Here is a 27,685-nt window from a genome sequence, read left to right as displayed (position 1 = left end):
AGAAAAATTGGCCAATCCTTACCCATTTATCCAAAAAAAAGAAAAAAAGGTACATTTACATGAGAGAGTTAGATGGTTCAGTTTCACAGAGACAGAAGAAAAGAGGATTTAACCCATTGAGGACGGACTGATTTTGCTACAACACGCATTTCCCATAGACACCTGCCCGAGTATACTCGGGCCTCGTCCTCAACAGGTTAAAGACTAGGGTCACTCAGGCGTGCAGTGCAGAAGTATGATTGAAAATATGATATATTTCTCAGTGATAGCAGCACCTGTTTGAAAGTTTGCTGATATCTTCATTTCTGTTTTTGATTTAAGCTATCAAATCTTAAAAGTAGGTAAATAAAAGAATGTTTTCTCATGCATTTTTAAGCCAAATATTAAAAAATTTGAGTCGGTCGACCCAAATGACATACATTGTATTTGTGTCCATTACAGAGAATAAAAATCAACTACTTTCTATGGGTTTTTTAGCTGGGTGGTCTCAAATGTACATATATTTCTATTCTCATTGTCAAAATTTCTTCGTCCAAGACATCACTTTTGGGTGGGAGTAGAGCTTTTCCTCAAGATGGCTTGGAACTCGGCCAGTCCTGCATCCGTCCTCACACCCTGTGGATCAAAGTGGGTGCGGCTAGCCCGGAAACCCTTCTCCTGGAGACAGCTGATCAGGTGGCTGATTCTGAAGACACCGTAAGGAAATTAGCACATACAGCTTATATACTAATCGTTTATGGTTGCCATTCTGCAGGTCTCTACTCAAGGAGTAACCTCACTTCTGACCCATCACCAGGTTAGCATGATAAAGCTGTAGGTACGCAATCTCAGGACACTGCGAAGAAACTAAAAACATGTCAACATTTGGAAGTATTGACAAAGTTTGGCTGTGAGTCCATATTTTCAAAGTCTAAGAATATTTTGAAGTTAAAAAAAGGAAGAAAATCACACACTGCTTTGAATTGATATATTGTGCTCAAATAACTATTTCACCAACACACTCAACTGCATCTAATCTTCATCTGGCACAACCAAATTTTTCACTGCATATCTCATACTGGATCATCATATCTGCACAATATCGGACAGAAATTAACAACAAAACAATGCCCATTTCAGAGACAAACAGGAACCCCAGATTTCTAAAATGTGTTGTCAATTTACAACAATCAGTTCAGCAAATACAGAAACTTATGCAGGTTCAACAACTACTTATTTATAAACATCAAAGGATTTACATGAAATACATTTTCGTCAGCTCTACATAAAGAAGTAAACAAGGATAACATAAGTCATAGTACCAAAAGATTAGTTCGTTATTCCAAAGGTTTGTTATTCCGTTGGTTCAATAATCCAAAAGTAATAAAAGGTTTGTTGCATTTCAAAGGTTTGTTGTTATGCACATTCTTTTCATTTTTGGATTTAATAACGAACCTTATTTCAGTTCTGGGTCTACAAACCTCACTTCATTTTTGGCTGAAGAAAACTTCAGAATGACAAACCTTATTTTGTTTCTGATTAATGAATCTTCGGAAAAATGAATCCTATTTCAGTTTAGGTCTAACGAACCTTCGGAAAATACAAACCCTGTTTCATTTTAGGTTTTACGGACCTTCAGAAAAACAAATGACTGGACAAACAATCCCTATTTCATTTTCTGACTGATAGGTAAACAGGTACAGTGAACAGGGAACATGTGCATTTCAGGAGAACAAACCTACAGAATAAGAACTTTTTTTTTTTGTAACAAGATACAGCAACAAACAGCAGTAAGGTATCACGTGAGATGGAATGGCTTAAGAGCAAGGAAACATGGTTGACGGCACACACACAACCAATCACTTTGGTTTATTTTCAGGAGATTAGAAGCCATAGAAGCTGCTATGAACGTGACTTTCTTTGAAATTACCTCGTAAATAGGCCAAGGTCCCTACTCAGTATAGGAGTTCCCAAGTTTTCAAAAAACAAGACGGTTGAACCTTGTCAGAATGAGAACTGATTCAGTACTACAGAAACCTTCGATGAAACAAGCCCCCGCAAAGAGGTGACATGAGAAAACTTACTTTGGACAGTCTGTGTCCTTCACGCTGTGCAACGGCATGCTGAAGAAGAAAGCCGGCTGTCCAGCGCAATCCTCCTCCCATCCTTCTTTCCTCCTCTTCGGCTTTGGTTGGAGGTCTTCCTCATCGCTCTCCACGCTTCTTGCCCCGCCGACATCTTCTTGTGCAGTGTGAGCAGCCAGAGGGCGCTCTGCAACATCACAACCTTCTGTGGCGGTTTCCTCATTGGACTTCGCACCCTCGGTCCTGCCAAATTTAAATTTGATTTGATTTTGAGTTGATAATGGTTTATGGAAACAAACATGCATACATGTAGTTGTAGTCTGAAGGCTAAATTACAATGCATCACACTGAAAAACATATCAATTACATCAAACCACATAGATTGAATGAACATTTCAACAATGACAAATACCACTTACATTAACATAACAAATATACAGCATCACATCAAAATGATAAACAGTTCATACAAAATATATCACTTTAAAATGATATCCATAGTTACAGTCGTATCAACGTACATGTACGCACGCACATGCACACACACATACACACATGTACGCATGCACATCACATCCACACAGATAAACCCACATACTCATCTCATGCAGCCATTCAACTCTTGCATACACAGTCACACATTACACAAAAAATATAATGTTCTGCTTATTAAAATAAAAACTATACACATAATTTGATAGTTGAACAACATGCTGATAAGCTTCATTGGGAAAAATCAACAACAAATAATTATAATGAACATTCTTAAACATTTTCAAAAAAGCAAAATTTCAAATCCACTCAACTATTCAATTCTGTGACCACTTTCAGTTATAAATGATTTTATTCTTGGCAACTAAAAAGAATTTACAACTTCAGTCTACGTACAATGTAACTATGAAGACACATATCATGCAGTACCATTTGTGCCTTCAGGTATTGTGTACACATACTGTTCAGTGTTATACATCAAATTTTTGGAGTTGGGTCAAGATTGCGGCACTACACATCTTGACCAATGCATGAGTCCACAAATGAACAAAAACAAAAACAACAGCTGGCTCAATACCTACTACCCATGAAAACAATCATAATATTTGGTAGCATAAATAGAACTAGAGTGTATTATGATTCAAGATTTCCTCATTGCTCAGATCTTTGCATTTTGATAGATATGGCAAATTTCCAGAGCTAACAAATTGTTGTTCCTTTTTTCTCATAAATTATCTTTGCACATATGAAATCAAACAAAATTTGCTTCCAAGAAAACATAAAAAAAAAATATTGGGACTCTCAATATCTCATTTGTTTGGTTTTTGTTTCTGTTTTGACATTAAACAGAATTTGATGAGCTAATGAACACAATATGAGAAGGGTCTGCCAGAAGCAGACAACTCTAATGATTATTTCCTGCCCATATTGACTTTAATATTTCATGCATCATGAAAGAGTCATTCAAGTGTAACGTTTGGACCTCTCAGAAATAATGTGCATCTTTGAAAGGGATACAGGATCTCCTTTACTAATTCCCTTGAGGTATCGAACCCTCTCCTTTGATAGGTGAGCAAAACATCTTATCCCTGGAGGCAAACCTTGGATGAAATTTGTCCTTACTTTAGAGGGAACCACTACCTACTCATTACTACCTCTGTCAAGGGAGGAGGTTATGTTTTCATCTTCTTCTTTTTTTTTGTGTTTGTTTGTTGATTGGTTGGTTTGTTTCTTTGTCTGTGTGCAAAATAACTCTGAACGGATATGGATGAAACTTACAGGGAAAGGTTGAGAACGACACATGGAGCAGATGATTAAATTTTGGTAGTGACCCTGGGAATTTGTATGGATTTTATAAAGGATTTTTGACATTTTGGCAGGGAGGGTCAATGAACTTGGAAGTTCCAGCTGCGCATTTTTTGAGTTTTGCAGATGGGTACTAAAGTGCGAGCTTTAGTTTCTGCTAAGGCGAGGCGTACCACGCAGTTGATGATGTAACAAAAGGCTTACATGTATATTTAGAAATCAGGCAATTTTCAGCATGTATGTATACATGTATGTATGGGTGGGGATCACTGATTTCTATGAAAGAACAAGATCAATGGTAGAAATAAGCTCCTTGGCAGAGGTCTGCACTCTCATAGTGCTTTGCTAGTTAACTCTGCTGTTACAATTACCATTTGTGACCCTGCATCAAACAATCACCAAAAACTCTCAAGACATGGACTTTCAGTTTCCACTAGGTTTTTAACCTGTACCATACTGAATTCTGAAATCCCCATAGACTGACTACACCGGCCGCCAGGTTCCCGTATGGAATGGGTTAAATGACATACATCTCAACATAATGGACTACTTTTAACTATTGAAATACTGGGAAGTGCACCCTCTGGAAAAGTGTGTTCTAGTATTGAAGAGAGTTTTTGTATCCTTTTATAAAGTTTGTAGTCTATTCAAGTGCTTAATCTCATCCAGTTGTTCTCTGTGCAATGAATGGGAGAAAAGACAGGAAGTTAAATACCACAGCAAACCCCTTTGAAGGTTTAATCAGATGAAGCTGAAAGTTTGCACACTCATTAAGGCAGTATTACAAGGACTAACAATCTACTAATAATTTTATTTGTTTTGTTTGTTTGTGTGTGTGAGTGTTTTTTGTTTTGTTTTGTTTTGTTTTGTTTTTTTTGCTCTTTGCTCTCCAAGTGTACAAAGTAAGATCATGCTTTATGTGCCCACACACTTGGCTGAACTTGCCAAGCCTTTTTCCATGGCTGGTGCCATGCTTTCAAAAGTGGGGGGCCCACTTCAGACTTCTGGTGCCACTTCTGGGTTTCATCAGCTACAAGCAAAAAAAAACAAAAAAAAAGTCTTCAGCAAAAAAACAAAAGCCTTACAGCAACCACACTTCAGAGTTTCTATCCATTTCTTTCTAGTGCCATTTACGCACTTCCAGGGTAAAAAAGAAAGTGGGGGGTCCAGAGTGGTGACACCTTATGTTTTCCTTTGTATGGTGCAAAAAAAAAAGTGCCCCCCCCCCCAAAAAAAAAAAAAAAAAAAAAAAATTGCTACTATGGAATCATACACTCCTGTAATTTCAATCTTTTGCGCCATGCCTGATGTGGTACTGCTCTTGCTAAATTGCTTGAACAATCACAAATATTGAATATTTTGTACTTTTTTCTTCTTTGTTCTATTAAACAAAATAAGTCCTCACCTCAACTGGAGATGTTTCACTGGGTTTTACTTGTCCATACTCAACAATATGGCATTATTTGTGAGCCAAGACTATGTCATACGCGACCATACATTAAAACAGAAATGAATCTGGCGTTTCGCCATACTGGGTCACATACATGGAATAACTTATAATTCAAGGCACGTGAGATGAAAACCGTGAAACGAAGGGGGTGTAGTGGAACATGGATAAAAACAAAAACAACAACAAAAAAAGGGGGGGGCTGAAATCATGAAGGTTTTTCTCTCATACTAGCATGTGACTGAGAAAAGGCCTGAGAGGGTAAAAAAGAGCTTGCCGTCCTTACCTTGGAGCAGAGGTGGCGTCGGTGTGACTTGGCAAGGAGGAACATACCGCTTCACTGTACAGAGTCTGCAGCAAGTGAACGTGACTGCCCTTCCGGTAAAGAGCGGTCCCAGCCGTTTTCATGGCACCCACAAATTCTGGGTCGTAGATACCACCTGACCTAAAGGAATGGGAGAACAGCAAATGCTTTTATTTAACCCCTAGCATGTCAACAGAGCCCCTTTCATTGTCCACAGGAAAGCAAAACCTAGAATGCTGGGGGGTCCCTCCACTTTTAATGGCAAAACCCTTGCGACATGAATCAATATGTACACGTATGTGAATAACATCACATTTCACCAAGAGCCTAGGTTTGGCTCAGCCAGCTATTAGCAGTCCGTGATGCGCTGTCTGGCATATACAATATATCTGAAGAAACTGTTAATTATTCCTTCATTCATGTACGTAGAATACATGACCGCCAATTGGTAATAATCTATACACATACGGATAGAGCTACTTTTGACGGCATTAAAATCAAATACTCAATTCATTGATTAGATTACATGACTGCCAAAAGGTCACTAAATACACACTGCTAGTTTCACTAGTAGTGTATTAATTGAATTTGAACAGACAAACATAAATTGAAAGTTTCAACAGTGTACAAATATTTTATGAAACAAGAGACCCGCGGGTCTAGCGCTCACCTGAGTATCGCAAGTTCACCTTTCACGCAGTCACTAATCAAAATTATTCACAGCTCTACTAAAATTTGACCAGGCATTCTCAAGTAGAAGATGAAAATGTACAATAAGGGCCCAAATTTTTTAAGAATCCTTAATTTGGGGGGATTGGGGCCCCCTGGGGCCCTCTGGTTGGGGCATGGTGCCCATTTTAACAAATTGAGATCCTGACCCCCCTGGGGATGCTACCTACCAAGTTTGACGAAAATCCATCATGAGGTTTTCAGGGAGAAGATGAAAATGTACAATTCAGGCCCCCATTGGACCTTCCCAACCCCCCCCCCCCCCCCCTGCCCCCAAGAGGGGCACCCTTGGATCTGCTATGAACAAACTTGAAACTACAGTCATTAATGTACTCACTATAGTATTATCTTAGCTCTATAACTTCTGATTCTAGAGAAGATTTTTAAAGACTCCTTCATTTTGGGGGGTTTGGGCCCCCCCTGGGGCCCCCTGGGTGGGGCATGGTGCCCATTTTAACAAATTGAGATCCTAAGCCCCTAGGGATGCTACCTGCCAAGTTTGGTGAAAGTGGGTCATGGGGTTCTCAAGAAGAAGATGAAAATGTACAATTTAGGCCCCATTAGGACCCCTCCCCACCCCCCTCCCCTGGGTCCCAAGGGGGGCACCCCTGATTCTGCCATGAACAAACTTGAAACTACAGTCATCAATGTACTAACTCATAGTATTAACTTAGCTCTATCATTTCTGGTTCTAGAGAAGAAGATTTTTACAGATTTCTTAATTTTGGGGGGTTTGGGCCCCCCTGGGGGCCCCCTGGGTGGGGCATGGTGCCCATTATAATAAATTGAGTTCCTAACCACCTAGGGATGCTACCTGCCAAGTTTGATGAAAATCGGTCTTGGGGATTTCAAGAAGAAGATGAAAATGTAAAAAGTTTACGCACGACAGACGACGCACGACGCACGACGCACGACGGGCGCCGGACGAAGGGTGATCGCAATAGCTCACTTGAGCCTTTGGCTCAGGTGAGCTAAAAAAGTTACACTGATGTCTCATCCCATTTTATAATATCCCTTTCTATACCAATGAAAATGTGCACAAATTTCACACGCAAACCCATTGATAGGAAATAAATGTGGTACACAGACGGAATTGCTTTTAAAAAAGCGAAAAATGTGCCTGGTAAAGGTTACTGTGAGCTTGTTCTTTTATCCACGATCTCACTTTATGGTGGCAACCTCACTAATTTCTACTTTTAAATCCCATAGAATTTCATCAGACTAGTGTATCATAAAGGAACTGGTCAAAGATATTACTATTAATGCATTCACTGTGTATTTTGATCACAATTCCTCGTAAGAATCCATTCTGACATACAGTGCAATTGGAAAGTGCTTATGGAGTCTTTCTATGTGAAAAAAAAAGAAATAAGAGAAATTGTAGGGTTATGATGGATAATAAAAGTAAGGATTATCAATGAAACATAAAGACTTATATTTTCTCATCAATCAGTCAGTCAAACTAAATGTCTACATTGTATGTGTGAAGACAGATTTTCATATTTCCTCTTTTTGGGAGGGGGATAAAGGTACACAACAATTCTTACAAATTCATAAAGAATAGGGGAAACTTGGCATGGAGAATTTGCATTCCGAAGGCAGCATAATAATCTCACATGAAAGCAAGCAAAACATGTGACTGCTAAATGGCAGGCATCTTGTAGTGGAAGAAAGAAAATGGTACTGGAAGTTAGGTGCCTTAACTGTTAACTTGAGAATTGGCATGACACATGACAAACGATAACTGTGCCAGTCACCCCTTACTGCATAATTGTCAAGTCTGTCTAGATTAATATGCCCTGTGCTGCATATAGCTTGCAAGGATATCATCAGTGGGAATGGAAAAAAAAAAAAAATGTAGCCGGGTAACTACCATTAATCGAATAGGAAAACAAAATATAGAAGCGCATGTCTGCCAGAAGGAAAACAATACAAAACAAAAGAATCCCTTGGGGGCCTAATGAGGCCAAGAGAAGAAATCTTCTACATGCATGGTTTCTGTCTTAAAATTGGTCTCTTGACCTCAGCACAGTTTGGACAGAGAGGAAATAAAATAAGGAAAATGAGGAAAAATAAAGCTTGGACAACTGGATGGAAAGATCAGACAAATGGACAAAGAAACAAAAACAAAACAAAAAAATGAGCAAAACTAGACAAATTCAGAAACAAAGAGCATATAAATAGACATGTTACTGAAAACAAACAACAAAGAACAAGAAATGAAGGGGGGGGGGTGTAAAAGCTCAGTGAGTAGGTATTAGATAATGCGTGACCTACCACGACAAAAGGATATGAAAGTCGCTGACGGCTGAGCCGAGAAAATCCAAGTTTGAAGTCAGGTCATCAAAATCCGCCAAAACCATCTAATTCTTGTTTTTGACATAATTTTGGAGTTTGATGTTTTGTATATCATCAACCAAAATTTAGAAGCTAAATGATTAAAAGAGAGGCAAGAAATTAGCGTTTTTCTGGGCCATGATTTTCTGACTTTCAACAGAAAAGAAACATGTCCAAAGATTCAGATTTAGTGCTCTCATAAAATCATTGATATCCCAGCAGCCAAATACTTATATGAGTCATGCAATATCTAAAATTAAAGTGGAAGAGTAAGGGAATCATGTCATATGATTTTCAGAATATTGCATTCAAAATATTGCATTCAAGGGGTCTAGGGCAATTACCCCCTGGGCAATTACCCCAGACCCTTCCCCTGGTCCTAATCCTAATCCTACTCCTGAACCTAATCATAACCCTAACCCAAACTCATAACCCTAAACCTAACCCTAACCCTAATCTTTACTCTAACCTTACCACTAACCAGTATTTAGCGGTGGGGGGGGGGGGGGAGGGGGTGGGTAATTGCTGTCAAGATATCACTCCAAACTACAAACTACAATGCCACCGTTACAAATAGAGCAAAATGAAAATGACTGACAATTTTTGTACATCTAAAATTTGTTTACACCACATTTCTATGAATTCAGAAAATGTGCATAAAAAAAACAATAGGTAAGGTGTCTTCATTTAGGTGGAGAAGTAGGCAACAACAACAAAAGAATGTGCTACTTTTAACTATTAAACAAATGAAGGCATATTTATACAGGCCAATGGAGGGAAGATATGAATATTGTGCTTACTTTCTCACCACTGTCTGCAATTACGTTTGCAAGAACCCTACTGTGCCAGAAACCATTCTTTCTCAACTCCGTAAGGCTTTGGAACTCTCTACCAGAAGTCCTCATCAAATGTACAATGTACTTCAGGCTCTGCTGACGGTTTCAGGCAGGAGGTACAGAACCTCCAGCTCCGATAGAAGGGGAATGTTGTCTTTTAGCTGCACTTACAGTTTAGTTATCATGTAGTTATTTTATACGGCACTGTACATACTGTATACTATAGAGGTTAATCCCTAATCTTAAGGCTTTGTAAGCAATTCGCCACACAGAAAAACAGACAACACAAACAAACACACAAGCATAAACCCAACAAACAACAACAAGAAAACTCCAGCTTTTGAGCAAGCTACTGCACTGAATGACTGCATGATTTTCCTGGTTAGGTCATGCTACAGATAGGTACATGTACACAACCCAGACAGCTCAGGGCATTTTTTTTTTTCTGGTTTACCTTGTTAATCCGGTCAGATTTAAAATGCATTTGACATTTGTGTACACAATGGTTCCACGACATTTGCTCCTGTGACAACTGCTCCCATGAGTTATCTGCATGCTAAGCAAAACATAAATTCTACCCACTAACATAACCCTAATAATCCTAACCCTCACATCAAACTAAACCTAAAATCCTATCACAACCCTAACCTAAATTCCTATCATAACCCTAACCCTCAGACCGGAGCAAATGAGTTGTATCTGGAGTAAATGTTGTATCACTGTACAAATTTAACCTGCCTACAGCCATACATGAGTTTAGCTATTGACAACAGGGATTGTGTGCCGGTAACGAATTAATCTATTTCCACAGTATGAAACAGAAATGATAAATATCAGAAACATCTGCAAAGACCTTGCTTTCAATTTAATTTCTGATATTATTATTATAACAAAAAATATCTTTCAACAGCGTTAAACACTCCACTGCGGTAACTCGATAAGTGTATTTGCAAAGTACTGTATACGCCAAATATTTCGTGAGGTTTATATTTTCGCGAATTTCGTGAGTCAGGTCAGGTGCTATACACGAAATTAAAGACGCGCAAAATTAAAGACACGCGAAATTAGAGACACGCAAAAATAATGACTCTGATCTTGATATGAATGTGATGCACACATATATACATTTCACTCCGTTCAGTGCAGCACTCCACGTATCCCCATGATCGCGAATTTAACCACTCGTGAAATCGTCGGGAAGTCCCGATTCACAAAAATTTAGAATCGCTAAATATATGGCGTATACAGTATGTGTACAATATGATGGCATATAATTCCTTGTGGAGAGTCTCCCAAGTTTTTAGAAGTTATTTCCTTCTGTACTGTCAGCACCCCAATATGTCCATGTCTTCACACCTACACTACGTGTAAACCAATTTGCGGGACTACAGAATTTTCCTAATAAATAAACATTGTATATTAAACACCACAGCTTACCAAACCGGTCCCAATAGTACAGCTGTTTTTCCTGGTGAGTTCTGATGACATGAGCATGGCAACAAGGGGTAAAGGCTACCTATACATGGAAGTAAGTGTGTTTACAAACAATGTCAGCAATGTCAAAGAACTAATATAGCTGCTCAATAGATATTTTTTGCAATCGAAATATCGTGCTGATAACAAATTCCATGCAATCTAAACCACCTATATGAATACGGCAATATGCTAGAAATACAGTTGGATGAGCGTTTGTTTTATCACAATCAGTGGAAATTACCTTTGCTTGATAAGATTTTTGCCTGCTGGCTCTGCAGGCTTCTTCAGATCAAGCATTGTGAGAAGGACTTCCCACGAGTCGACGTAGCTGGCGCACGCCGATCTGAGAGAAGGGGATCGTATATTGAGGAAAGTGAGTATTGCCCCAGGTATAGGTTGAAGGTTTTCCCTTGTTGTTTGCGAATGTGAATGGCTTCCCTCATTCAGCGTGAGGTTTTCCCAGAGTCTCTGGCTAGGATGGAACACTTCTTCCAGCGGACACAGTCGACAGACTCAAGGCACACTTGGACCAAGTTGATGACACAGGCATCATCAAATTCACTCATAAGCTAGAGGTTGATGGCTTCATCCCTTTCCTGGACACCAAGATCACCAAAAGACCGGATGGCAAAACCAAGATTGTTGTCTACAGGAAAAGACACACACGGGACAGTACCTGAACTTCCAATCACACCATCCACTCCACCAAAAATTAGAGGTTATCCACACACTCATGGACAGAGCACACTGCATCGTCACTGAGGAGGCAGACCTGAAGGCAGAGGAAGAATACATCCAGTCCTCTCTCAGGAAATGTGGATACCCTGGATGGTCCTTCAAGAAAACCAAAAGAAAAAGGGGGGAAAATCAAACCAAGAAGAACTGACAGATCAAAACAACCAATCAGAGGAGGAAGCTGGTAACCATCCCATAAGTAAAGGGTACCTTGGAGGCCTTGCAAAGAATTTACCATAAATACCACATCTCCACAGCATTCAGGCTACACAAGAAACTCAGGAACATCTAAGTACACCCAAAAGACAAAAGATCCATTGATGACCAAGCTGGGGTAGTTTACCAGATTCCATGTGGGAACAGCGAAAGAAGCTACATTGGAGAAACAGCCAGGAAATTCGGTACCAGGAAAAATGAACACAAACAAGAGGTGGACACAGTTAGTGCATCCTACTTCACAAGAGGAAAAAGAGAGGAATCCACCTCCCACATGCACAAGTTGGACATCAGCGACCATGTGGCCAGTGAAAACCACCACATCAACTGGAAGAAGTGTTCCATCCTAGCCAGAGACTCTGGGAAAACCTCACGCTGAATAAGGGAAGCCATTCACATTCGCAAACAACAAGGGAAACCAGCCTTCCAAACCGAGACCTGAGGCAATACTCACTATCATCAATATACGATCCCATTCTCTCAGATCGGCATGCGCCATCTACGTCGGCTCATGGAAAGTCCTTCTCACAGCGCTCGATCTGAAGAAGCCTGCAGATCCAGCTGGCGAAAGTCTTATCAAGCAAAAGGTAATTTCCACTGATTGTGATAAAACAAACGCTCATCCAGTTAATTTTCCAATCAGATGAATATTTTCAGCGTGCATTGTGCAACAGCAATATCATCAGTCACATTCTTTACCAATTAGTTTAATATCCAATGTCACTGGGATACGTTTATATTCATCTTTCAAGTTTTTCTCTTTTTTTTTTTTTTGTACATGGCACACCTGTTTCTTGCCAGTAAAGAATGCAATACAATAGAAACCCCCAAACTTGTCTAATTATGTATTTTTATTAAAATAATAGTTGCATGGTCTTAATTCTTTGGTGTGCCCTAGATTTAATCAGACAAATGATATCATACTGTGTATTTGCTAAATGAGTAATACCTGACAATATGTACACACAAACTGTTTGATGATGAAATTATGTTATCATTAGAACACTATCATTATCACTGCCATTATCGTAATCAAAATCTTAAATTTTATTGTAATCAAAATCATCACTACACTAATACTATTACACACAGTTCCCTTTGAAAGTGTAAAGTCCCTGTACACTTTGCATATGATCAATGGGTTTGGACCTACAAGCAGCATGTATAAGGAAATCACTACCAGAATCTGTGGAAAATCATTCTTCAAAAACTTGTTGTTTTTTTTTTATGTTCTTCTTTCTCCTACACTATGGGCATGGCCACATAACGGGAAACTATGCGTAATTTCACTATCCGGAATTTTGGTTCTCGTAATTTTGGCAGCATGACCGCAAACTTCTCGAGAAGTTACCAGCGAAAAACTTCTTGCATGTACTTGTGAAGTTTCTCACCTCTCGCAAAATGCTGTGGAGTTTTGTGTGGTATGACCACGCGGCTGAAACTCTGAGAAGTTTCTGACATGTATATTGTGACATGAGATCTATTCCTGTTGTTTTAAGCGCAAATTGCCCATCTTCTGCGCTCTCTTACATGTTTGCATTTTTCATATTTGGGGGGCAGTTCTTTTTATTTTTCTAAGACCAAAACTTTTGGTAGTTTCCGCATCACTGAAGCTGCTGCGCACAATTTTGTTTATTATATTGCGGTCGTTTGCTCAAATGTCTGGAAGTTATTGGGAAGCAAACTACATGGATTGTACACTTTGCTGCTATCTCATTGGTCGAGAACTGTGTGTGGATTTTTTACTGGCCACACGCTGCCTCACAGTGGTAAACATGTTATCGTGCACTTGTAGCAAGAGTATGCGCACTTGTAACAAAGGTTCGCACACTAAGCAAGCGTTCGTGCACTCAGTACGAGATGCCTATTGGCTGAAAAATCATGCATCCAGCACTTTTGCCATGCATCCAATAATTACTGGATGCATGGTTTTGAAGTACTGGATGCATGATTTTCAGGCTTACATCTATGGCAAGCCAAAAGGAAATGCATCTAGAAAATTTGCCATTGAGGAACATGACTGAAAAAATGGATTTTTGGCAAGAAAATTGTCCCCATTCTATAACACAGATGACGCACATGTCTTTTCGTGCATCAGTCGGAACTGTGTGCATGCTGTATAACTATTACTATGGAATTTAGCCTAAACCCTCTCAGCTTCGCCTCGTGGGTTAAGCATTCCACAGTTACCACACAATTCTGACTGATGCACTCAGACCTGTGCGTCATTTGTATAATGAAAAATGTCTCAGGCTCCTTACTTGGTACTGTGAGGGAGTTGTCCACAAAGCACCTCACTTTGCACATCTGACAGTGCAGGACATGTTTGACCTGTCCAACTGAGCGGTCAGCCTGACCAGCACCTCTCCTTACCCTCAGGATGACCAGAACAAAGTGTTCCACGGCAACGCAGGCCAGGACCTCCACCCCCTTGTTGCACCTCGCGGCAGCCCTGACGACATTCACAATGGATGATTTCAATTTCAAATTCAATTTCAATTTCAATTTCTTTTTCATATTTCTCAACAAAAAAAATACATCAAATATAACAAAATTAACTAATACATAATATCCAGCTAGGAAGCATAACATTACAAAATGAAATACATGACATCAAGCAAGGAGACATAGAATATTGCAAATGTATAAAACACAGTGGTCTATCTATGAAAGTTGGAATCTGAGAATGAATGCTATAAGAAATATGAAGGAACCTACTTAAAAGCAAGCTTGTCGAGCGTAGGTCCCAGTTAAAATCGAGCTACAGATTGAGGAGAGGAGCACGGGTACAACAAATGACCAAAACATAGAGGGGAAAAAAAAGAAAATTTTTTAAAAAGACCATTATACAGGGACATAGCCAATTCTTCTCTAATGCAGGTTTGGGGGTCGAATGATCAGAGAGTGACCTTAAAATTCAGTAGAATCCTTGGTCATTCCACAATTATACTCTGTTCTGAAATCTCGTGAGACTTACTTAGGAGAAAGTGGTGGGTCTCTCCTTTTTTGTCCTTAGCATGTCTTAAACTCACCTACATTGCTATGTCAAGCATATACATGTATGTTTAAAAAAGATATCAATTGCCAAATGATCCAAATGATTTTACTGTATTGTCATCTCATTTGCATACCCTGTTAATTTACATTCTGTTGAAAAATGATATCACTTTTGAATTGAATCCTTTGAATTGAAAAAGCACATTGTCTTTTATATAATTTACTACAAATTACATGAGGGTGCACTATAAAGAGGCAATCAGTCTTAATCTTATATCATTTTTTTCCTTTTCTATGAAACTGCACCTCCCAGCTCTCTTTTACTTCAATCACTTTTTGAATGGGTTAGGATGGTCCGATTTTAACTAGTCATAATCATTTTCAAGATTAGAACTTTCTCTTTTAAAACTATGCGGAAAAGTGAATATTGTTTTTGGCCTATTTTTACAAGTTTCGAGCCAGGCAGTCACATATTATATATTTGGGATTTAGGACAGGCCGATTTTGCTACATAACCAGGGCCGGCGTAAGTGGGGGCTGGGGGGAAGGAGCCTTTTATAAGAATACATAGGGTCTGACCACTTTGGGACCCCCTCTTTTTTTTCCCCCGGAAGTGGCACCAGAAGAATATTTTTACATTTTTAAATATTTTTGCTTGTTAGTTGATTGACCCAGGAAGTGGCACAAGAAAAACTGCACTCAAGGCCTGTTTGTTTTGTTGTTGTTGTTGTTGTTGTTGTTGTTCTGTTTTTGTTTTTGCCTGTCAGCTGATGAAACCCAGAAGTGCCACCAGAAATATAAACTTGCCCTCCTCCCTTTTAAAAACACAGTGCCGGATGTGATAACATGCTTTTCCGTAGACACCTGCCCAAGTATACTGGGAACTAGTCTTCAACGGGTAAAGAGCAGAGCATCTTGCTAAAATCAGATACCTGACAGCCGCAGCAACGACCAGTCTAGCGGAGAGCTCCTTCAGGTATTCGCACTTTGCAACCTGGCCTCCGTAATGCCTCCTGGTCACCTGAGGGCACTGACCGTAGAGAGCCGCCGTGTCAGTGGACGTGATGGACAAGACTCCTCCGCTGCTGATGTTGGAGAAGGCAGAATCCAGGAAGGGTGTAGCACATCCGTATGGATCTAAATGGCTGGTGAATATGGCAAGCAGATGTGGACAACCACATTTAAATCAACGTTTCAACATTTCAACAATTACAAGCAGAAAGGGCAACACACACAACCCACCTAAAAATAAAGTTCAAAAATTCTAACTTTATCAGTCATTTCGATAAATGGCAGTAGTGCACCAAAAAAAAAAAAAAAAAGGTCAGTATAAACTCACAATATTAATAGTCAAGATACTATGTACGTGGGTAATTCCGTGAAGTTGGGGCACAAAGTGTTACATTTTAGCATAACTCAATACTTATTATGCTATACATATATTGTTTATAGGCTTTACATTTGTATTGAGACCATACATTTTCCTGGAAATTTTGTGCCATTCAGACTCAATTTTGATGAAGTTATCTTTAAAAAAAGTAACGGTGTCCTGTAGCATCGTGACGTGTCCATGTAGCATCGTGATAGTTAAAATCTGGTCCTAAAAGACAAATTAATGCAATTAGCTTGACCAAAATTTGATATAATATGCATAATTACTAGATTAGTCAGAAATATATCTAAAAATATCTAAATATCTTAACTTTCCTTTCCACACTTTTACTTTTACAAGAAAATTACACAATGTGTCACTATGCTACGCAGTGTCCACCAAATGTAACAAAAAAGGACACCGCGTAGCATCGTGATACATTTTGTAATTTTCTTTTAGAATTAAAACTGTGTACAGGAAATTTGAGATATTTAGCTATCTGACTAATCTAGTACATATGCATATTGCTTCAAATTTTGGTCAAGCTAATTGCCATAATTTGTCTCTTAGGACCAAATTTTAAAATATCACGATGCTACATGGACACGTCCCGATGCTACAGGACACCGTTACATATTGTTTAATAACTTTATCAAAATTGAGTCTAAATGGCACAAAATTTCCAGGAAAATGTGTGGCCTCAATGCAAATGTAAAGCCTACAAACAATAAATGTATAGCATCATTAATATTGAGTTATGCTGAAATGTATTTTTCAAATATCACGATGCTACATGGACACTGCCCCAACTTCATGGAATTACCCACATATATTCATATTATATAAGAAACACTTTATGCCATAGGATTCATTTACAAAAGTATGACTAGAAGACAATTTTGTGTATGATTACTTCTCCACTGAACACCAGAGCAACATAATAAAGCAGCAACACAGCATCCATCTCGGAAACAAGGCACACTGTGCTTGTTTTCTGGGGGTCGCTATCTACTTCTGTGGCATGTTGTCATAATTGTGAACATTGGTCCGCCAACTTGCCAGAATTCATGAGAAGAAAAAAAATGAAACAGAAAAGGGAGTAAAGTAAAAAAAGTTATACAAGACTAGAAATGTCGCTTTGGCGACTGGTATGCCTCCGCCATAATGCATGATTTTCCCAATAGGTCTAGAAGGAAGTGTGGACACTGTGTGATTACATGTTCACAAAATTGGCAAAATATTGGAATGACAAGTTTGTCACAAATGTGTTGAATGTTCACCTTCCTTGACGTAGGTTTAATTGGATGAATAAGAGAGCATGTATCTAGGGATTTAAGGACTTTATCTTGACTTTGACCCATTCATACATTTAGGCATTGAGTAATTTTCAAGGTACAGGTGTGGAGAAAAAGTGCAATTTCTGAATTGAATAGTAAATTGTTACCATTTTCATCTGGCCCTTGACCCTAAAATTCATAAGATAATTACTTTCAGGTAGAACATGAATATGTACTAAGTTTCAAGGTAACTTGAGCCACTTCCGAGATATGGAGGAAAAAGTTAGTTCAGCACTTTCACTTGATCTTTGACCTTTTGACCTTTGAGGCAAAAAGAGAAAAAAAAAAACTTTCCAGAGAATTTCTATTACGTTACACACGCATACACCAAGTGTAAAAAAATAACCCTGCTGGCATTGCATAAATATGAGGGTAATAGTAAAATTTTGAAGTCTTGCACTTGACCTTTGACCCCTGACCTTTGACCCCATGAACCCTACATTCTCTAGATAATCACTTCCAGTCAGTACATACTATGTTCCATGAAGATACCTTGAACAATTTTCCAAGGTACGGAGAAAAAAAAGAAGTTTTAATATTTTTACTTGACCTTTTGACCTTTGACCTTTGACCTCATGACCCAAACTTTCACCAGAAAATCTTAATTGGGTAATACATGTATACACTAAGTTTCAAGAAAATATCTTCAGGCATTCAATAGATATGGTGGAAATAGTGAAATTTTATGTATTTGACCCTGACCTTTTGACCTTTGACCTTTGACCTCATGACCCAAACTTTCACCAGAGAATCTTAATTGGGTAATACATGTATACACTAAGTTTCAAGAAAATATCTTCAGGCATTCAATAGATATGGTGGAAATAGTGAAATTGTATGTATTTGACCTTGACCTTTTGACCTTTGACCTTGAGCATGTGCACCCAAAAGTTGATAGGCACAACTTCACCCCCTAATACACATACATGCCAAGTTTCATTAGGATACCTTAACAGGTTTCGATAGTTACCTTGTCCACAAAATTCATTACGGACGGACGGAAGGACGGACGGACGGACGGACGGACGGAAGGACGGACGGACGGACGGACGGACAACCCGAAAACATAATGCCTCCGGCACCACTTCGTGGCGGAGGCATAAAAAGTGAACAAATGTACACTAGTACTAGTATTTAAAGTATACTAGTACAACTACACTTTCCTCTTATAAAATGTGAAATAACATATATGTATAATTATAAGAGGAATTCCAAGTTTATTTGATGAAAAGTTGCTTTGATATAGCTGAGAGATCCAAGACAGAGTGATCAAAATAAAAGGTGGGACCCTCTTTTAATTAGGACCACTTTGTTTCACTTTTTTTGTGATATCGAATTGGGCGCCGCACAGTGGCGACCATCACTGGTTTGTCTGCTTAAAAAACCAGTGAAAAGAGAATTTCCTTTCCTTTACATAAACTTTTAATTCCTCTTAGATTGTATGCTCTTTTATATTTTATATAAAGTGGTTTCTAATTATCTCATAAAAGGTTGAAATCTGAATCCCAATCTCAACCAAAACTATACCATCCATAAACCTGATGAGGACGGTAGTATAATAATTGCTACAACGTGCATCTCCCATAGACACCTGCCCTATGTGTAGTAAACTCGGGACTCGTCCTCAATGTGTTGAAGACCCAACAGCGTGGGAATTCATGGGTAGCGTGACTCATTTGCTGCCCACTCGGGTACATTTGAAAACCACAAATAGCATCCGTCAGCAAATATTTTCAATGAAGCGCACGCTCATCAGTAATGGTCGACTCCTGGACAGATTTTTCGACTGTGTGTGTACTTTACACAAAAATCAGTAATGAAGCTGTACACAATTCATTACGAGGATTCTTGAATACTGAGCTGGGCCAGCCTTCCCACTCTGTAGATAGCCACACTACCGGATCACTTCTATGACTAGTGCTGTGCAATGGTACACGTTATAACTACTCCCTCCCATTCCACAGTGATGACAGGATATACATGTATCTTTTCACCTCAGGCCAGTCAATGACCCCTACCAATACTCTCCACCTCATCCAGTGAGTCACCGACCTTCATCACCCCTCGAATATACCATGACCATATTAACAGAATGGTGAAAGTTGTTGTAGCTCCATCTAAATTTATGACCAGGCCGAGTCCAACCCAAACATCCCGCCCTTCCCCCATTGATTACTTAGAATTGTTGTTGAATAAAAATCCAGGAATACTACCTCCTTCCTAAAACTAGTCCCGCCTTTGTTTCTTTAACAACCAAAGTTTTGCCTAATTGAAAACCCTTAACATGAAAACTCCACCCCATTCACCCATTCGCCCATTCATAGTGTGTTGTAACCAATGTAAATAATTTAGTGTATGAAGTGATGATTCTGTAAAATGCAAGAAGACTTGGAATTTGATGCTGGAAGAGAGATATCATGCTGTCAGACACCTCTCAAATAAACTGCTCTCCAAAATAAACTGCTCTCCAAAATACAGTTGAACCTCTCTTATCCGGCCTCCCTTTATCCGGATCTCTCTATTATACGGACGCAATCTCGCCGTGATTTTTTTTAAAAAAATAATTATGGGAGGAAAGGGGGATTCCCAACTCCTTGAGAACTCCTACACAAACACACATGAATTACAAATACTTGATACATTTCTTAATAATTATTTAGGCAAATAATCCCAAGAATTTATAAAAGAAAATGATTTCCTTCTTGCAAACACGAACCTCTATTTTGGGGTCAGTTACTGAGTGTAACAATGAATAGGTTGCAGTATACACATTACTACATGTGGTACTACAATGGGCTACTGTACATGTGTATGTATATTATGTACATGTATAAAGCATTGAGTCTCCCGTATCCGGCCAAATCCCTTATCCGGATGAGCCCCGGTCCCGACTTGTCCGGATACGAGAGGTTCAACTGTATACTCAACTGTGTGCCATAATATTTCTTTTAAGGGATGGTACAGTATTGGGGGAGATGAGAATTGGGCTTTAACCCGTTGAGGACGAGTCCCGAGTATACTCGGGCAGGGGTCTATGGGAACTGCGTGTTGTAGCAAAATCAATCCGTCCTGAACGGGCTAAGTTTTTGCAAGATACCAAGAAAACACATGACACAGTACAGAGCATACCACTTTAAGAGAAATTCAAAGTTTATTTGATGAAAATAGGGTTTGGAATGACTGAAACATCCAAAAACAAAGTAAAACAAAGCGATCGTAATAAAATGTGGGTCCCACACTTTATTAGAATCAATCTGTTTGGGATATCTCGGCCATTTCAAAACCAATTTTCATCAAATAAACGTTATTCCTCGTGGAATTACATGCTCTTTCATATTTCATGGGAGGTTTCTCATTATCTGACCAAAAAATGGTAGAAACCTGAAATCAGGTCTCAACCAAAACCATACCATCCCTTTAAAACCTACATGTACCTCAGTAAATTAAACTGATCCCACTACACAACACTACGCTGAGAATTAAGGAACTTACATAAAATCAAAATATCTCTGCCTCATGACCAGATTGGCATCACCGCAGATGATTTCCAGCTTCTTGGCTGCAGCCGTGGGAACAGCATCAGTGGCTAATCCGCTCTTTTCTTTTTGGGAAGATCTCAGAGAGTCGTTGAGATCTCCATTGATGTTGCTCTTAGTGTCAGCATCCCTATCACTCGCTCCGCACAGCACCTCGGTTCTCACAAAGTTCTCGCCATCCACTTCTTTTCGCCTCTCGATGCTGGTCTCAACGGGGTGCCTGGACTCATCTCTGGTTGTCATCCTCACTTCTTCCACCTCATCCTCATTTCTTTCTCCATGGCAAGAGGAGGGCTTGGTTGCAGCCGTAACAGAGTTCAAGGCACAATTCTTCTTGATATTGCTTACTGCTGCAGGGTTCCTGTCTACAACTGTTACAGAAATGCTTCCTCCAAGATGGATCTTCCACTGAAGCCCCATAATACCTGGGAAACAAAAAGGAAGGAAAAGAGATTGTGAAACACAAGCGTCCAAAATCTTACTTGCATCAGAATTGGTAGAAATTGCTGACCAATTATACCTACATGTACTGGCATTTACTCCCAAAATGGGAAAGTCTGTATCAAAGATTTTAAGGTGATGTGGACTGAAGCAGTAAAATCTGCATGTTGCCAAAACAACAGTGACACACCACATACATGTACACTGTACCTGTACATAGAAAATAGGAACTCACCCAGTGCGCATGGTATTCAAAGTTACACAAGTTTTAAGAATTGGATACCATTTACATGTATACATGTATACCTCTTTATACCAGGCCTGCTTTATGCTATTCAATCATTAAAGACCTCGATGATAAAATTCAAATAGGGTAGTCTAATTAAGAACTTGGAATAAATTTTGATTGCCCTTCTATTTGCCTGTTCCTTCCAGGAACCTGATCTTCTTACATGCACCAGGTTTCTGTAGTGTCAACTTATGAGGTTTGTTTTGTTTGTTTCATTTCCATCTGAGGAGATGGCTGGATAGCCCATATTAAGCTGTACTACACTGTAGCTGGTCTTACACATGTACATGGGGTCCAGTTGGATGTGAGGTGGACCACTTCACTGGATTATACGCCCCTAGCTCTGCTCTGTGCGATGAATGAATGGAGCAGGATCTTTAACGTGCATGTTGTGAGTTGTGACCCTCTCAAACATGGGACCTCCATTTCATGTCCTATCCGAGGGACAGAGTGTTTTGCCTCTCGCCAGAGGGGACAGTATAATTACACACAAAATGGCTCGGCTAGACTCAGGTTACAAACCCGGGTCCTTTAGATCTAGAGGCAGATGCGCAACTGACTGAGCCAAATCACCAGTTCCCAAAATGTAGACGTATGTGGCAATCGAAGTTGAGGTCTGATTTTGATGTTTGCTGACTCCATTTGGGTGTCCTTATAGTGTATAAAAAAAGGATATAATGCCAGCTCAGCGCACCCTCTATGTACATACATATCTTATGTATTATCTACTGTAAAACAAGGAATGTTCACGTGCATTTTAATTTCACAAATTTCAAGAGCGCCAAGATTCGAGAAATTAAAATGTATGCAAAAGTTCTTGACTACACTATATGCACTGAACGCCAGTGGCAATTCGCAAAAAATTTCATGCCACGAAAAAGGCTGTTGGCTCCAATTCGCGAAAATTTCATGCCGCAAATATATCATGTTTTACAGAATAACTTGCATTTATGATTTGGATGTACACACTGTAGTTGGCCAAGGAAAGGGAATACATACTGCTTTACTGCTTCCACACAGGAGAAAGAGTCTTGTTTGGGGGGGGGGGGGGAGGCATAGAAGGTGCTTGGAGAATTGCAGAATTGTTCTATGTAAGATTCTCGAATTCCCACAGACTTTGTACAGAATCCTAAAGTTTCCTGTATGCCATGGTTTAGCCTGAAGCCATCCCACATATGATTTTGGAACTAATATATGCAAACAAGACTTACCCAATGGCAGGACCAAAAAACTAAATTGCAGGTATTTTGATTTGAATTCTCTCTTCTAGAAAGGAGGGTGGGGGGGGGGGAACAGTGCATGAGTACACCATAGCATTGAATAAAAGAATATTTTCATCCCAGTAAACATGTTAGTAGATAGATATCTGCTCTCTTGTCAACCATAGTATATATCCCCCCCCCAACAATCCCATACTTTTCAGCACAATTCTCCCACAAATTCTAATTACCTTTGTGACATTACTATACCACACAAACAAATAGATAACCTAAGACAATCACATTTTCTGTTGACTTTCTTTTTTTCTCGTATCTTTGGGGACAGTCCAGAATTCAGACATTCATTTCCACAATCACTGCTTGCACGGACTCAGTAAGACTCAGAGACTTCTTTTTTAAGGAAACAAGAACAATTAAGCAAAACAAACAAAATATTACCTGTTGCTCCAAAGGCATCAAGACATTTTATTCGGTTTGTTCCCTTCTTTCCTTGATTTCTCTCCTGGATTGCTGCACTTAATGCACAAAGGACCAGCATTCTGCAATTAAATAAGACAACAACACTGAGAGCAGTATTTTCATTAATAAATCAATTAAAAAATTGCACTTGAGCAAATATTGTTGCTCATTTCACAATAAGACAATCAAGCTACACTTTTGGGGAAAAAAATAATTCAATGATTCAGTCTGCAGACAACACTTTTTGCTGTACTTTGACTTAAAGTCAAGCCTGTTCAATCAATTTGCCTCATAATAACTACAGCCCAGTCACTGTAAAAACGCGCCAGGGCTTGTATACCGGGATGGTCCACGCGCAACACAAAGTGAACACAACGCGAACATGTCAATCGCATTGAGTTTTGATGCTTGACATCATTTTTGTCACCTCAAACTCATTAAAGTCCCCATAAAGATAATCTTCATTCTATCAATTAGACTTCATGTCTATGTTATCGATATTGACATATACAATTCCCAACTTACTGAAAACAAAGATTATAGGCAGCGTGTGCGAACGGTACATCATCTCTAACTGATGGCCATTTTGAATAATTGGGAGCTCATGCGATTGGAGCTGCACTTTCAAAGGTCACGCTGTCGACCATAGTGCAGCTCCGATCACGTGAACTCTAGACTATTCAAAATGGCCATCAGTGCAGTGAAAGGCGATGTACCATACCGTTGGCACACGTTGCATATCATTGCCGTTTTCAGTTGTTGTGAATTGTGTATGTCAATATCGATAACACAGACATGAAGTCTATTAAAGTAATGAAGATTGTTTTTCCTGAGTTTGAGGTTACAAAAATGATGTCAAGTATCAATTCAAAACTCAATGCGATCAACATGTTCGCTTTGTGTTCACTTTGTGTTGTGGACCATCCTGGTTCAGCCCTGTCACGTTTTTACAGCGATTTGGCCGGGATATAGTCACAATGTGTTGTACCTTCATCAAGTCTTCATGAAAAAAATCTTATTCTTATTATCTTACTTTAATAGACATAGGCCTACTGACTTCAGTTGTATTCTATCACTACTATGTTTAACACTAAGTAAGCAAACATCAGCCACATGTGACTGAGATGAGAAAGACATGCCAAAGTATCTCATGAAGTTATTCATCATCATCATCATCATCATCTGGTACAGGAAGAAGGCGTTGGCCTGTAATTCCCGATCACTGCTTCTTGTTTGGTCTGTACTTAACTGAGTACGACATGCGCAGGAGTGGAGTCATGGGAGATCAAAATGATGCTCCCACCAATATTTGTCAATATATTTTTTGAATTTTTCAGTTGTTGACAAGACCACTATATGTTCCGGCAAGCTGTTCCAGTCCTGTATTATACGTCTGCTGAAGGACTTGCTTCGAACATCCAATCTGGAATGTTCTCTTTGAATCTTGAAACAGTGCCCTCTTGTGGTTCTACTTGTAGGTTGGGAGAAGAAGTGGTTCTGTGAGATGTTGACAAGTCCGTGCATGATTTGATGAACAGCAATCATGTCTCCTCTTCTTCTTCTGTAGAACAGAGAGTACATATTCAGATGCTTAAGTCTTTCTTGGTATTGGAGGTCCTTGATTTCGCGAACCAATTTGGTTGCCTTCCGCTGGACTCTTTCAATTTTCATTGCATCTTCTTTGTACCTGCTGTGCCATAGAACACTTCCATATTCTAGGTGTGATCGAATGAGGGTCTTGAACAAAATTGGTAGAGTTGTCTTATCCAGTTGTGAGAAAGTTCTCTTTATAACTCCCAGTAGTTGATATGCCTTACTAACCGCTGATGACACATGTTGATGGAAATTCAGCTGGCAGTCAATTATCACTCCAAGATCTTTTTCGGCTTTTACTGGTTGCAGATTTTTCCCTTGCATGTGGTAATTTCCCTCAGGATTTCTCTTACCGATGTGGAGTACTTTACATTTGTCCTCACTAAAAGGCAACTGCCATCTCTCAGACCATCTATGTAGGTTGTTTAGGTCGTCTTGGAGGTCATTGATCTGTGCTGGTGTGTTCACTGTATTATACAGCTTTGTGTCGTCAGCAAATAGGGCTACTTCACTCCTCCTCACGTCAAGTGGTAGGTCATTAATGTAAATCAGGAAGAGGGCTGGTCCGAGTACATTGCCTTGCGGTATCCCGCTTGTTACTGGTGACCAGTTGGAAAATTCTCCATTTACGAAGACTCTCTGTACTCTTCCTGTCAGAAATGCTCTAATCCAGTGTAGGAGTTTACCCCTGATTCCATATGCCTCTAATTTGAGTAACAGTCTTTCATGTGGGACACTATCGAATGCTTTTTTGAAGTCGAGATAAAGAACATCAATCACCTTCCCTTCATCCAGCAACCGTGCCCATTCTTCAATTGAGTTGCACACGTTCTTCCAGGGGTGAATCCATGTTGACTATGTGAGAGTAGCTCATTACTAAGTAAGTAACTATCGCATCTTGAAGAACTTTCTCTATTACTTTTCCCGCAACAGAGGTGAGGCTTACCGGTCTATAGTTAGAGGCTTGTGTTCTCCTACCTTTCTGGTGAAGAGGTATTACGGTGCCCTTTTTCCAGTCCAGTGGGAGTTTACTTTCTTGCATAGATTTATTGTAGATTAGTGTCAAGGGTTTAGCAATAGTCTCCGCCAGTTCTTTCTTATTATTATACTAGAGATCTATACTGAATTATACTGAATTTACAATACAAATTACAACCAGTAAACATTTATATTGTTTGAATTGAATTAGAAGGGTTCTACTAAGTCTTTAGCTTTGCATCTTGTCAAACAGTCAGAATGGTCCCTTTGGGAGACGACGCAGATTTATAAGCCACATAATTATGGTGTAGATGTAACACTAGTAGTATACTAGATCTAGTACAGTCTAGTAAGTACTAGTAGTAGTAGCAGAGCTACCAAGTCTCACGCATTCTGAGTGAGACTCAAGCATTTAGGGGTTGTCTCATGATCTCACGCATGACACCCATTTTTCTCACGCAACGGGCAAAGTCTGCAATTTGGGCCCATAATAAGGGGCATAGCTCAAAGGATAAAAGTGATAGTTACAATTGAAGGTATATTTTCCTTTTGTCTTTCAAAATAAGTAAAAAATAATCACTTAAGTATGCACCTGATCGAACCGTTAAGAGCTAAAAATTAAAAAAGCTCCCTTCCGTGGGAGGCCTCGGGGGAGGGAACCCCTCCCACACCCTCGCTTGCGTGCACATTCGCTCGCCGAGATGCCGAGTCACGAAAATCTCACTCATAAGAAATTTTTGAACTTGGCATCCCTGTAGTAACCCAACCAGACGCTATAACAGAGGCTACAGCGACTGGGCCTGGGCTGTGTATCTGTACTACTGTGTATATTTAATGTAGAATCTAGGCCCCTATAGGGGCCCTACTTAGCAGACGTCAGACTCCATTATGGAACAAATGGCCTAACATTACAAGAACCTGTTCCTATCTTTGTTGATGTGGTTTGAAGTAGTTCCTATGCCAGAATACAATGACGTATCTGAAAGGGAGGCTAAATAGCCCCATATACGCATAGCGATATGCGTATGGGGCTGGTCGCAGTAACAAAAACTGTTTTAAATACTCGTTTATTCCAAGAACAATTATAGACTGGAACTCAAGAGTTTCTAACAATACTAACCGTTAGGCCTACATCACAAACAAGGACTCTTTTAACATGTTTAAAGCAGCAACCCTATACATCCAGGACTAGCCAGGAGCAAAGCAACTAAAGTTAACGTTTAATAGACCCCACACTTCTCTCTCCGCGCAATTTAACACCAGCACACCTCCTGTCCATGTGTCCGGTTGGCCCCTACTAAGAAGAAGAAGCAAGCAGCATCAGCATGCAGGGATTGCAGTAACGGAACATAATCGCAAGCATTAATTCTAACGAGTGGGACTGAAAACAATTTTTACCTGTTTTTGCTCATTTTAGGATTGAAAAACGTCGTCGTACGTTCTGGTGATAAATGGTTCTTGGCTACATAGACTTTGATTCCATTTTCCTCGATAATCTTGAGCTCACTGGATTTGATTTGGCT

General features: G+C 39.5%; 1 protein-coding gene across 2 annotated transcripts; it reads right to left on the bottom strand.

Annotated features, from left to right (window-relative positions):
* LOC140240898 (TRMT1-like protein) lies at positions 1–27,678 on the bottom strand. 2 transcript variants are annotated; one of them, XM_072320677.1, is made up of 9 exons: positions 27,561–27,678; positions 23,571–23,671; positions 21,139–21,607; positions 15,870–16,082; positions 14,202–14,392; positions 10,951–11,029; positions 5,594–5,752; positions 2,064–2,306; positions 1–685 (listed from the first exon to the last, which is right to left on the bottom strand). In XM_072320677.1, exons 1-9 carry the CDS (start codon positions 27,572–27,574, stop codon positions 541–543), a joined length of 1,614 nt encoding a protein of 537 aa, XP_072176778.1. In that variant the 5' UTR covers positions 27,575–27,678; the 3' UTR covers positions 1–540. The 2 variants fall into 2 exon arrangements, with proteins under 2 accessions (XP_072176778.1, XP_072176779.1); XM_072320678.1 differs by lacking the exon at positions 27,561–27,678 and adding an exon at positions 22,192–22,563 and having other exon boundaries at positions 23,571–23,674.
* Positions 27,679–27,685: the final 7 nt, after the last annotated feature.

Source organism: Diadema setosum, chromosome 17 (assembly GCF_964275005.1).
Source record: "Diadema setosum chromosome 17, eeDiaSeto1, whole genome shotgun sequence".
Lineage (NCBI taxonomy): Eukaryota > Metazoa > Echinodermata > Echinoidea > Diadematoida > Diadematidae > Diadema > Diadema setosum.
This window is presented reverse-complemented; position numbering and strand designations above follow the sequence as displayed.

Excerpts from the sequence above, each read along its gene's own strand:
- LOC140240898 (XM_072320677.1), bottom strand. Across the intron at positions 21,608-23,570 it reads TGATGCCTTTGGAGCAACAG|GTATTATGGGGCTTCAGTGG; the intron begins GTAATATTTTGT and ends TTTGTTTCCCAG. Across the intron at positions 16,083-21,138 it reads CAGAGATATTTTGATTTTAT|CCATTTAGATCCATACGGAT; the intron begins GTAAGTTCCTTA and ends CATATTCACCAG.